The sequence below is a fragment of the Dipteris shenzhenensis genome, chromosome 12 (assembly GCF_047967505.1).
Source record: "Dipteris shenzhenensis isolate YYH24624 ecotype China chromosome 12, Dip_SZ_1.0, whole genome shotgun sequence".
NCBI lineage: Eukaryota > Viridiplantae > Streptophyta > Polypodiopsida > Gleicheniales > Dipteridaceae > Dipteris > Dipteris shenzhenensis.
The window spans coordinates 34,134,884-34,148,416 of NC_141607.1; the positions used below are offsets into that span (position 1 = coordinate 34,134,884).

Here is a 13,533-nt window from a genome sequence, read left to right on the forward strand (position 1 = left end):
AGGACGTGCGCTTTGGGTGGACTTGAATATTGAGGGATCCCGTATCGGCATCCTCAATATCTATGCCCCGACCGATCTCAGACGGAGAGCCGCTTTTTGGAGATCCTTGACAGACTTGTTGCCAAAGATGGACTCTTGGATTGTAGGAGGGGACTTCAACAACCTTGAGACCCTAGAGGATCAACAGGGATGGGGCCCAGAGTTCCTCAGTATAGCTCAGGCAGAGCAGGCAAATTGGGACTCCTTCCTATTCGCAGTGGGAGGTCGGGACAGCTGGAGGGAGCCTTCCTTTCGAAGATGGACAGGGAGTCTGGACTTCTCTTGGGGTTACAGGAGGGAGGGAGGAAGCCTTCTGGAGCGGCTGGACCGTTTCTATGTCAGCGATTGGGCGCTTGGCAGAGGTGGAGAGTCAGGAGTGGTTCCAGGGATGACACTCTCAGACCATGCCCCAGTCATCCTAGTCCTGGACTCAGCCTCTCACTCCTCACCTCCACACTCATGCCGGATCCTAGACTCCATCTACTCCAGAGCAGCGGTTCACAGCAGGATAGTGGACCTGTGGGAGCAGGAGTGGGACCCCACCGGGGATATGGCAGCACAGGTAGCTCAGGCGCTTGCTGAGTCTAGCCTCATCTGTCAGCAAGAGGCGATTCAGGTCAGGCAGTAGTGTTGGGCGAAGGAGAGGGGTCTCAGACAAGATCTCGCTTCGATTCAGCAGATGCAGCAATCTTCTCCAGGCTATGAGGAGCTCAGACAGTAGGAGGTTCGGGCCCGAGCCATGCTAGAGGAGATCACCCAGCGTCGCTCAGAGTTCTCGTTTCATGCTTCCAAGTCCTTCTGGGCTAGGAAAGGTGACAAGATGTGCAGAGAGTTCTTCAAGACTCATGGATAGAGGTCAGCAGGGGAACAGCGCAGGATGGTAGTGTCAGGACAGATCCAGACGAGGTCCGGGACTTGGCGACAGATTTTTACAGATCATTGTTCCAGCAGGAGCCCCCAGACCCTCGTGGCCGCCTATGCAGGGAGGAGGTGTGGAGGTCTACACCGCGGCTCGTGCAGCCTAGCATGAGTGACTCCCTTCTCGCCCCTTTCACCATGGCGGAGATGCAGGATGCGGTGAGCGCTATTGATGGGCACAGGTGAGGATGGCCTCTCCAGAGCTTTCTTCACCACCTTTTGGGAGCATATCCACCGGCCCTTGCTCGCAGCCTTCTAGCATATCTTCTCCAGCGGGCAGATGCCAGAGAGCCTTGCGATAGGCTTGATTTGCCTCATCCCCAAAGGGGGGGACCGTCAGGAGATCAGACAGTGGCGCCCTATCACCCTCCTCCCGACCGCCTACAAAATCCTCGCCAAGATGATCAGTAGCCGCATCCGCCCCCTGCTACACGACTTGATCCATGACACCCAGACTGGTTTTGTCCAAGATTGCAGCATTTTGGACATCTTCACTTTCTCAGAGGCGACGGGATGGGCCCAGCACAGTGGCCAGCACCTTGCCATACTCCTCGACTTTGAGAAGGCGTACGACAGGGTAGACTGGTCCTTCTTGGAAGGTACACTCTCTCGGTTCGGTTTCCCGGACGAGTGGATCAGAGGTATTGCTAGCCTCTACAGGTCGGCCTCTAACCGGGTTATCATTAGCGGTAGGATGGGGGAGAGATTCACACTCGAGCGCTCGGTGCGTCAGGGCTGTCTGCTAGCGCCCTACCTCTTCTTATTTTTTGCGGAGGCCATGACCCACTTCCTTCGAGCCCGTACCACAGGCCTTCGCGGGATGCGTCTCCCGATTCGAGACGATGCAGAACTTCTGGACTCCGAGTATGCAGATGACACAGCCCTATATGTGCAGGATGATGTCGAGTCACTAGAGCGAGTGAGACTGTCCCTAGAGGTTTTTTGCCTTGCCGATAGGGCGAAAATCAACTGGCATAAGTCAGTTGGTTTTCTTACGAATCCGAGAGCCAGCTCATAGTGGGGTATTTTCCTGGGGTTTCGTTGGATCCCTAGAGGACAGATGACATATTACCTGGGATTCCAAGTAGGCCTGGACATCACGCCGGCTCAGCAGTTCTTGTCGGTCCTAGCCTCCATACGACGGAAGCTTGCTTTCTGGAGCACGGCTCGACTATCCTTGGCAGGCAGGGCCCTTGTGGTCAACCAGGTCCTTCTTGCCACTCCTTGGTATGTGGCCTCTTGCTGGTGTTTCTCGAGATCATGTGTAGCCCAGTTGAGGAGACTGGTGCGGAACTTCCTCTGGTCTAGTTCAAATGGTTCCGGCACCACCAGAGCCAGGGTCCCCTGGCAGACGGTCATTCTCCCCTAGACAGAGGGCGGCCTTGGCATCATAGATCCAGAACTGCAGAGTCAGGCACTACTTGGCAAGTTAGTCATCCATGGTCTGACCCCAGGAGGGCAGACGTGGAAGCTCTTGCTTCAGCATGGTCTCAGCGCGTGTACCACCCAGAGAGGGGGTGTTTGGCAGCCATCTATCCGGTGGATCTTCACTTCTGCCCCTTTGACTCATCCTCGTTCCCCCTTCCTCCATAGCCTCTTCTTGGTCTGGAGGAAGTTGCGACACAGCCTCTCCCAGGTTCCCCCTAGCTACCGAGAGGAGATAGACAGACAGCCCCTGATCTGGAGCAGCCAGGTGACAGATGATATAGGTCGCCAACTTGGAGAGAGATCCCATATCCCTTGGGCACTCTGGGCGCGTGGGCCCGCGCACTCGCTCTGAGTTTGGAGGGACGTCTACAGCCAGCTGAGCCCAGGCGAGCTGGCAGCAGTAGTAGGTACAGCACGTGGGATCCAGGCTTGGCGAGCGGAGATTGATGCTGCCATTCCTGTAGGTTGGAGGATTCCCATGGTCACCGGACAGCTCTTCCCGGGAGATGAGAGGTGGCTAGGACAGTTCACTCCACGGGGCATTCCTTTGGTGGTTGCAGGCCTTTTCTCGGACTCCTCGATACACTTCTTCTCCATCGCCGATGATAGCCACCTACAGAGTAGAGAGGCCGTGATCGACCCCCAGCTTCCCTGGCAGCGCCTTCGCATTGTAGGGCTGCAAGGGAAAACGTGGCATATAGACCCCCTGATTATGCAGGACCAGGATTGGAGACTCTAGATATGGGAGGGCCGTTCCTTGACAGAGGTGGAGTGGGACCCAAGGGAGTGGCGCTGGCCACCATTGGAGACCTCAGAGAACCTTACCCCCTTCTTCTCTTACAGTGCGCGTACGGGTAGGCGTGCTCTTGGGGATCTCCAATGCGGGCTACCCACACAGGCACATAGTTGGTATGCCCAAGGGATATCTCTAGTCTTTCTTCGCACTTTCTGGAAGACTCTTTGGGCTAGCTGGCGGCCGAGGAAGATCTCTTACTTCCTTTGGATGGTGGCACACAAGGGGCTACCAGTTGGCAGCTGGCTGAGGCAGATGGGGCAGGAGGGGCACTGCCAGATGTGTTTTCAGGAGTCGTCCCTGAAGCACTACCTTTGGAGCTGCTCGCATGCGCAGACAGTTTGGAAGGGAGTCATGGGGATCTTAGCGAGGGCTGCACCCGAGCTAGGACTGGTCACTTAGGGAGCCGTTTGCTGGTGCAGCACTGAGATGGGACATCACTTGGCTTATGAGTTCTCTAGGCGGGATCTCGTCTTCTTCATCACGCAGGCCACCTGGGCATACATGGACAGCTTCCCTTGGCATCTGACAGAGACAGATGCAGGAGCGATGACTCGACACCCAGTTTGGGGGATCATAGGGAGCATTGCAGGCTGGCATATCTGGACTTCCAAATGCGCGCAGACCGTAGGAGATCAGACTTCTTCTGCTACCCAGACCCTAGCAGACATTTGGAGCACCATCATTCACACGCTCAAGGGTCAGTGGGATCAGATTCAGGGGGAGTCCCGGGCAGGGAAGGGAAAGAGACGGCGCTTCCTTCACGACTGGGACCACCGGGAGTTGTTCTTCCAGTGCTCTGCTCAGAGTCTTCAGTGGCATTATGCCCCCCCACCGTGGCTGTTTGTCCACTCTCCGATGATTATGCCCTGAGAGGCTCGTAATTAACATTTTGGCTCCTCGGGCTGTATCCATTTTGTGATTGCAGCCCGCTGGCCTTTAGGCCTTCTTGTACTCTCGCTTTCAAGTAATATAACTAGCACTACTTTTTGCGCAAAAACAAAAGCAAGAAAATTTAGCAACACTTAGCAAGCAACCTGTAAATGCATGGAAGCACATTTACCATCCGTCCAAACCAGAGCTTGTGAGGAGGAACAAGGGGGCTTAGTCACTTATGGCATCCTCTTGACTATGTATGTATAGAGCTTTGCATAAGAGCATATATATGTATATATATGTAACGATCTAAAAGGCTAAGGCTTGTCTGGAACACCCAAAGTGGAAGCAGGAGCTGTTGGATGCAGACAATCTGTGGGAGGAGAAAGTGGAAGTGTTTGTGCAAGAGTATCTGGGAGATGTCAAGGAAGGAAAGACAAAAATCAACAGGTGGCCATCACAGTTTCCCCATTACCGTGTTGCCAAGATGGCCATGAATGCTTACAGTCGAGTGGTGGCCAGATCTTTGGACCAAAATAGAGCAGAAAGCCAAAAGGTTCATGTGAATCTTGTGTGCCCTGGTTACACCAAAACAGATCTTAACAATAACACAGGCATATTGACAGTAGAGGAAGGTGTATAGTTTAGTGTCATGTGCACGGATTAATATCTGACGTGTACTGAGTACACAAGACTAGCTCAGGTAGCCTGGGGAGGCTTAGAGCTAGGCAGGCTTGATTCTCGGGTTGAGTGGCAAGGGTACAAACCAGTTTAGGATCTTCGCTATTTTTGGCGCTTGGGGCCCGAGTCTATAAAAGGGGCCCAGGGGGTTCAGTTCTCAGGGTGCCGATGTGAGCAAGTTTCGTTCCCAGGTGCTAGGTCTGATCCTGGATTGAGTCGCGGATGCGCACCTGCATCTTAGCATAGCCCAAGGCCCAGTGGCAGATCCCAGGCTTCACAGCGTCACCTGGTGGTATGGGACACCAGGCTGGTTTGGATCTGATTGGGAGTTCGTGCCAGTAGCTCAGCTCGTGGCTCGGAGGGGACATCTCTTGATTCGGAATCACATCCCGTAGATGTCATGGTTGGGTGGTGAGCAGCATGCTCAGTTCTCACGTTGTGTGTGTTTGTTTTGCAGATCAGAGGTTTCAAGAGTGCTGGGACGTGTCAGTTGGTATCAAAGCCAGCTCCTGAGGTAGGAACTTCTGATGCGGAAACTTTGGACGATTTCTTCCTCCAGGTATGCCCTAAATTCGAAATTTGCTGCTGCAAGTTCTGGTTGGTTCATGGGTTATCAGGGGTGGTCAGGATGTAGGGAAAAGGTAGGAGAAAGAGAGAGTGTGATTCGAATTTGCTGAAGGGTTTAGGTGAGAGAGGGTTGAGCGTAACTGGGAGAGAGCGGAGGTGCAGGTAGGAGAGGCGATAGAGGAGCTGAGTGGCAGGCGTGCACATCGTGGCTGGTCAGGGCTGCGTAGGGGTAGAGGACGCAGAGGCGTGTGGCTGTGTGGTGCGCCAGGGCTGGAAGGAATTTCGGCTAGGGCAGGGAGGTTCGCAAGGGGCTGGAACAGGGTGCCGCCACTCTGTGGGAGGTGCTGCTTTTTTTGATAAAGCACCACCCTCCAAAATTGGGAGGGTGAGCTTTTCTGGGAAGCAGGGCTTCCTAGATTAGCTGCCCTATTCCCTATATAGCTTGGCAAGGTCCCAAGCTCAACCATAGCCTTGCGCAAGAATCCCTCCTTGCCCATCGTCTTGATTGCGCCATCAGGATTATGTACAGCCCGCGTCAGCTGTCGTACAACCCGCGTCAACAACCGTACGGATTACATTAGCAACCGTACAGATCGCGTCAGCTGTCGTACAACCCGCGTCAGCAACTGTACGGTTTGCATCATCAACCATACAAGATTGCGTCAGCAATCGTACAGCCCGCGACAGGCATCCGTACTGTTTGCGTCAGTGACTATACGGCCAATAGGAGGATTCCGTACAGTACGATCTGTTGCAGATTTCCGTACACTGTAGCCTGCAGCGAATCCAGCAAGGGAAGACTCTGGGATTATTTGCGCCCGCTGTTCGCCAGTTTCCAGCATCTTCTTTCGTTAGCATCTCTTGGGATGGTTTTTCTTTGCTCCACTCTCCTTCCAGCTTCGATTCCCCCAGTTATTTCTCTCAGTTTATATTCGTTTCAAATCAGATTTCAGATATGTCTGATTCTGCAAATCCCGAGTTCACCATGGGAGATCGGGATTTGGATTATACTCCTGTGGGAGAGGAAGACCAGGGTCTTTATGACGATTTGGTTACGAAGAAGGCCTTCAGTGAATTCACCACTACTCTGGATGGAAAATTCGAGCAGGTTAATGCGAATCAAACGGGGTTGAAACAGCAACTCCAAGGGATTCAGGCGACTCTCACCCTTCTGACTAGCACTGTGCAGGCACTCACGCATGTGGATGCCATGGCTATAGTGCTAGGTCCGAACATAACTCCAGACCCTTTTTCGAGAGATCAAAAGTCTCGAACTAAGGAGGTTATTGACACTTGGTTACACAAGTGGCAGGTACACTTCCAGTTCCACCCGTACCCAGATGAAAAGAAAATACAGCTTGCAGCCGGCTTCATGTCAGGAAAGGCGTTGCTATGGTGGAAGGAACTCCAACCTAAGCCAGATACATGGATAGATTTCGAAGGGGTCTTCAGGAAGGAGTTCCTGAAGAAGGAGGACGATTATGATATCGTTGGCAAGCTTAAAGCCCTCGATATGTCAAAGCTGAACTTGTCGTTTAAAGTTTATCTTCAAAGGTTTCGAGATCTGCAGATCAGGGCCACAAAGATGGATCCAGTGACCTTGTTAGGTTTCTTTGTGGATGGTTTGCCAGATTCGTACAAGTTGCAAATCAAGAACAACAAATGTACAATGTTGCAAGAGGCCATGAATTACGCGCATATTTATGATGATACCATGGCTGGTGCAAAGGCAACTACAGTTTCTGACACGAGTGGAAAGAACAAACGCAAGTTCTTTCAGCCTCCTACGACTGGTACCGGGGAGACGAAGTCTACGGACAACGCCTCCAAGAAACACTTGACTCCGACAAAGAATGATCGAGCCCATTTCCTTCGCACATTGAAGCTTAAGAAAGAAGGACGTTGCTTCTACTGCGAGGACGGGGTCACACCAAGAATGAATGTCCAAAGCGCAAGAATCAAAAGTTAGCGCTTGGACCGAAGCTCCAAGTGGGTCCAGGTACCAAAGCCAAGGGAGCAAACCAAGTTTCGATGACAGGTATTTCTGTAAATGTCATCACCTGCCTACTTTCTTGTAATTGCACTTTCAATACTTCGTTGTTTGGTTCCCATGATCTTTTCCGAGTTTATAGAGAAGTTAGGGACCAATAGGTTCACATTCTCTTTGATCCGGGCAGCTCTCACAATTTTGTTAATTACAAATTTGTGCAGAAGATGGGGCTATCCACGATACCTAGTGATCACACCTATGAGGTGCACCTTCCAACTGGGAAGCAGTTTTGGGATCGCAAGGTTGAAGCGCTTCCTATCCGGATTCAAGAGCTTACACAAGGGCTCTTACGTGTTATGTTATGCACCTAGAGCATGTAGACTTGTTAATCGGAATAGAGTGGTTTAAAACCCACAATATTCAGATTGGATGGACGGAGCATACACTTTCTTTTGTAGATAAGGACACCTAATTTTGTATTCACTGTGATAAAATTCCCTCTTCTCAGGGACCTATTGTATCTGCGATGCAGCTTCAAAATATATTAAACACACTTCTCATTATGATGTCTATCAGTGTGTTTTAATTCCGCTTTCTTCATTTGTTGTCTCTGTAATTAACAAGAATGATTTAAGTGTGTTTGAACACCGTGAATTGAGAATGTTGTTAGATAGTTTTAAGGATGTATTCCCTGCTCAAGTGCCGGAAGGTTTACCTCCAGAACGGGCAGTAGATCATCGCATAGATTTAGTCCCAAGGGCTCAACCTATTAGTGTACCACCTTATAGGATGAGCCAGCTAGAGGAGGATGAGTTAGCTTCACAGCTACAGGATTACCTGAATATGGGCTATATACGCCCAAGTAAATCACCTTGGGGTGCACCTGTCCTCTTAAGAAAGAAGAAAGATTCTACATGGAGAATGTGTATAGATTATAAACGATTAAATAAAGTGACAATTAAGAATCGATACCCTCTACCTCGTTCCGATGATCTGATAGACCATTTGGCCGGCGAAGTATTTCACTAAGATTGATTTGCGTACGGGTTATCACCAAATCCGTATCTATGCTAAACACATTGATAGAACCGCATTCCGAACTACTACGAGTTTCTTGTATTACCTTTTGGTTTGACCAATGCTCCTGCCACCTTCCAGCAAATGATGAACGATTTGTTCCGAGATTTTCTGGGCAAATTCGTTGTAGTGTTCTTAGATGACATCTTGGTATATAGCCGAACGCTTGAGGATCACATAGCACACCTCCGGATTGTCTTAGTTATTCTAAGACAGCATAAGCTCTATGCCAAGATGAGTAAATGTGACTTCTTTATGAAGGAGATCATTTACTTAGGACACAAGATTTCTTCTGAAGGTATTAGCATTGATCTGGATCATATCCAGAAGGTTTTAGAATGGCCTATCCCTCAAACTGTGAAACAACTTTGTTCTTTCCTAGGATTTACGGTATTTCTACGGAAGTCTGTGCGTGATTATTCACATATCACGGCACCCCTGACAAACATATTGAAAGGTCGTGGACGTAGGTCTACCCAACCGATTTCTTGGAATGATGCATTGAACAAGGCTTTTGAAACCTTGAAGTTTTCTATCAAGGAAGCACCCATTCTTGCATTACCCGATCCTACCCGGCCTTATGTTTTAGAGGCCGATGCGAGTGATTTTGCGATTGAGGCAGCTCTTTTCCAAGAGGGCAGACCTGTAGCTTTTGAGAGTAAGAAGCTAGATGACACCCAATATCGTTGGCCCACACTAGAAAATGAACTTTATGCTGTAGTGTATACCCTTAAGGTTTGGAGACACCTCAGGGGGGTCACTATGTATAAACCCTCTATATCACGTGCGTTCAAGGCTTATATTTAAAATCCCTTATCTGTAAATTTTTTCATTAATAAAATGTACCCCTTTTCTATACAAATCTGTAAATTATTTCCAAAACTATTTTAATTAGTCCCTTATGTATATTTATTTCTGTAAATTTTAGAAATAAAAAATATCCTTCTGTTGAACTCACGTGATAGGGTTACATATGATGAGTGACCCCCCCGAGGGAGACACTACTTGTATGGTTCAAAGTTCCTTGTATTGACTGATCATCAGTCAATTAAGTATGTGTGTGATGGATCGGTATTGAGGGGACGGAAAGCTAGATGGGCAGAATTAATGCAAGATTTTGATTTTGGAATACATTATCATAAGGGTTCGTTGAATCGTGTGGCGGATGCCTTAAGTCGAGTTAAGTTTGTAAATGCTCTGTCATTTACGGAAATATCCTCAGACATATTTCAATCCTTGAGAGGGATATATGCAACTGATAGTCATTTCAGTTCTTATTGGCAGAGAGTCCAAGATGGGAGCTCCATGGTTGACCAGGATTCAAGGATTGTGCCACCTACGGTACAGGCGGCGGGAGGTCAATGGATGATTAGGAACGGCTTGCTGTTCCGGAATGAAAAGATTTGTGTGCCTGATGTTCTGGACCTTAAATCCAAGATTCTCTGCGAGTGTCATGATGCTCCTAGTGCTGGACATCTGGGTATACATCGGACTCTGTCTCTTGTGAAGCATACCTTTTATTGGCCTAAAATGCGTGCATTTATTGATAACTATGTAGTAGGTTGCCGGGTTTGCCAAGTTACTAAGGCAGAACGCCTTAGAAGCGCGGGGTTATTACAGCCATTACAGATTCTAGGTAATAAATGGGAAAGTATTTCCATGGATTTTATTACTGGGTTGCCTCGAACGCGCAAGGGTCATGACTCCATTTGGGTCATAGTCAACCGTTTGACAAAAATGGCTAGATTCTTACTAGAACAACTATTTCAGCTGTTCAGCTGGCTCAGGAGTTTGTGGACCACTTGTTTAAGCTGTATGGTTTGCCATTTGACATAGTCAGTGACAGGGACTCAAAATTTACAAGTAATTTTTGGACACTTGTTTTTAAGAAGTTAGAAACTACTCTAAGTATGAGTTCCTCGGATCATGCACAATCCGATGGCAGTACAGAGAAGGTTAACCAGTTGGTTGAAGACATGCTTCGGGCACATGTATCTAAGAGACAGTCTTCATGGGAAGATTATCTACCTATGATAGAATTTGCTTACAACAGTGCAAAGCATTCTAGTACGGGTTACAGTCCTTTTATGCTTATGTATGGGTTTCAACCTAAGTCACCAGTTATGGTTGGATTAAAAGGAATTCAAAATGACGCTGCTAAGAACTTCTTGCTAGACATGCAGAAAATGTTGCAATTTGCCAAGGAGTCTATTAGAAGTGCCCAAGATCGGGACAGATTTTATGCTAATAGACATCGTTCACCTAGAGAGTTCTCTGAAGGAACGATGGTATATTTATTGTGGTAAAGTGGGTCATATGGCCAAAGACTACTACAAAAAGCAGAATGACATTTTGAATGGAAAATTAATTCCTAAGGAATCCAAGAGTCTAACTATTGGTTTGGTTCCGAAATTATCCCCCAGATACTGTGGTCCGTTCAAGGTCATTAAAAGAATCGGACCAGTTGCATATTGACTAGAATTGCCTCCTGATGTTAAAGTCCATCCAGTCTTTCATGTCAATAGACTGAAAGAAGTCTTGGGTGCGGATGATCAACTTGTTTCTCCTCACAAGATAATAGAAGTTACAGATTTGACTTTTATTCCACACGAACCTGAGTGTATTCTTGAATTTCGTGACAGACAGATTCGTAATCGATCTACCACGAAATACGAGATCAAGTGGAAGGATCGTGTTGAGGAGGATGCAACATGGGAGACATTACAAAACCTCCAGAGAACATTTCCGGCCTTTTTAGCGAACTCAGGAGTGAGTTCTTAAAGGAGGGGGAGTATGTCATGTGCACGGATTGGTATCTGACATGTATTGGATACACAAGACTAGCTCAGGTAGCCTGGGGAGGCTTAGAGCTAGGCAGGCTTGATTCTCAGGTTGAGTGGCAAGGGTACGAACTAGTTTGGGGTCTTCGCTATTTTTGGCGCTTGGGGCCCGAGTCTATAAAAGGGACCCAGGGGGATGGGAGCAAGTTTCGTTCCTAGGTGCTAGGTCTGATCCTGGATTGAGTCGCGGACACACACCTGCATCTTAGCGTAGCCCAAGGCCCAGTGGCAGATCCCAGGCTTCACAGCGCCACCTGGTGGTATGGGACACCAGACTGGTTTGGATCTGATTGGGAGTTCGTGCCAGTAGCTCAGCTCGTGGCTCGGAGGGGACATCTCCTGATTCGGGATCACATCCCGTAGATGTCATGGTTGGGTGGTGAGCAGCCTGCTCAGTTCTCACGTTGTGTGTGTTTGTTTTGCAGATCAGAGGTTTCAGGAGTGCTGGGACGTGTCATTTAGACTGCCCTATTGCCCCCAGGGGGATCTTTTGGCCTGTTCTTCAGCGATTCTGTGCCATGTCCCAAACCCACATCAACATCCATCCTATTAATCTATCCTTAATGAAAACTGAGGTTTTCTCATCCATTCCATCCAGAATTCAAAATTCATCTTAAATTCTAAGAGCAGAACCTGATTCCATATTACCCATGCCAACACTGTAATCCTCATGAACATTTCAACATTCAGATTTTACCTCCAGCTGCCCAAGCCTTGAACTGACATTTACGATCCTTGCTCCGGCAGGTGAGGCTTTCAGAATGGGCAGTAATCCCTCGGTTACTCACCTCACGCCTCTATAATTTGTGTCCAATGCACTCTTGGCTGCTTCATAACTCTGTTCCGAACCCGAAATGGCTGCGTTGTTGATCTGCACATGTTAAAAATTTATCAGCATTCTCGATTGTATCATCTGTCCATAAACCACAATACATGTATAAATAAAACCAGAGATGAAAAAGTTTCCACGAGATCCATACCAAGATATCAATACCACCATAGCGTTCCTTGAGCCAAGAGGCCAGTGCAGAGATTGAATCAGAACTCCCAACGTCTAAAACATGAAAATCTATAGTCTCCAGCCCATCCTTTTTCAGCTTCTCGAAGGCTTCCATGCCCCTCTGCGCATCCCGGGCTGTCAAAACCACGGTAAGTCCCTCCTTTGCAAGCAGCTTCACAGTAGCAAAGCCGATTCCTTTGTTCCTTTTTTCTTCTCATTGAAGACCACATCATGGCTGCGTATGATCTTCTTTGCTTCTGGATCCCAGAGACGATAGCCCATCTCTCCACTTTCACCATAACCCAGAAAGATGCATTTCCTAGACTTAGGATCTAGCTTCTTTCGAAGCTCTTTTGGCACATGTGCATATGCCTCACACCCAAAGATACGCAAATGAGAGTAAGAGGGCTTCTTGCCACTCCATGCTTCTTCAGGAATACCACCATCCAAACTCTTACTAGGTGATCTATTAATCACATGCACTGCAGTCTTCATTGCCTCAGCCCAAAAACCACTACAAAGACTTGCATTGGAAAGCATGCATTGCAACCTTTCTTGAATGGTACGGTTCATCTTTTCTGCAACTGGATTTTGCTCTGGAGTACGAGGGGATGTGAGCTCCCTCTTAATCCCACGTGTATCACAGAAATGCTGAAAGTCATGAGAGAGATACTCTCCACCATTGTCAGTCCGTAGGCATTTAAGCGTTCTACCTGACTGATTCTCAACCAAGGCCAGCCATTTCTGAAATACCTGGAACACATCACTCTTCCGAGCTATAGCATAAGCCCACACTTTCCTAGTTGCATCATCAATGAATGTCACATAGTATTCGGCCCCGCCTAATGACCGTGTAGGCATGGGACCACATACGTCTGAATGCACCAAACCAAGCATTTCAAACTCTTTCTTTCCCCTTCTTTTATGGGCTGATTTAGTCTGCTTCCCATAGAGACAGTGCTCACAAAATTCAAAATCAGAGAAACTCAAATGTGGTACATAACCCAAACGGCATAAGAGTTTCATTCCATTCTGGCTCATGTGCCCCAACCTGCAATGCCACAAAGAAGTGCTTGGCTGCTCGGTTATTGCAACAACATGATCAAATACCCCTGATACATGTAAGGGATACAAAGTCCCACACTTGGCACCCCTGGCCAAAAGTATAGAGCCCTTCTGAATTTTCCAACTCTGAAAGCCAAAAGTGGTGTGAAAACCAGCATCATCTAGCTGACCCACTGAAATAAGACTCTTGGTCAGCTTAGGCACATGTCTCACATGTTTCAAAACAAATGCAGACCCATTTGCAAAAGAAAACTTTATG

The 13,533-nt window shown here is 48.3% G+C and overlaps 1 protein-coding gene across 1 annotated transcript; it reads right to left on the bottom strand.

Moving 5' to 3' along the window:
• Nucleotides 1–11,888: 11,888 nt before the first annotated feature.
• On the bottom strand, nucleotides 11,889–12,409 carry LOC147896125 (short-chain dehydrogenase/reductase 2-like). The gene is made up of 2 exons (XM_087383088.1): nucleotides 12,190–12,409; nucleotides 11,889–12,080 (listed from the first exon to the last, which is right to left on the bottom strand). The coding sequence occupies exons 1-2, from the start codon at nucleotides 12,322–12,324 to the stop codon at nucleotides 11,994–11,996; spliced, it is 222 nt and encodes a 73-aa protein (XP_087239214.1). The 5' UTR covers nucleotides 12,325–12,409; the 3' UTR covers nucleotides 11,889–11,993.
• Nucleotides 12,410–13,533: the final 1,124 nt, after the last annotated feature.

Excerpts from the sequence above, each read along its gene's own strand:
- LOC147896125 (XM_087383088.1), bottom strand. The coding sequence starts at position 12,324 with ATGGAAGCCTTCGAGAAGCTGAAAAAGGATGGGCTGGAGACTATAGAT. Across the intron at positions 12,081-12,189 it reads ATGGTGGTATTGATATCTTG|ATCAACAACGCAGCCATTTC; the intron begins GTATGGATCTCG and ends TAACATGTGCAG.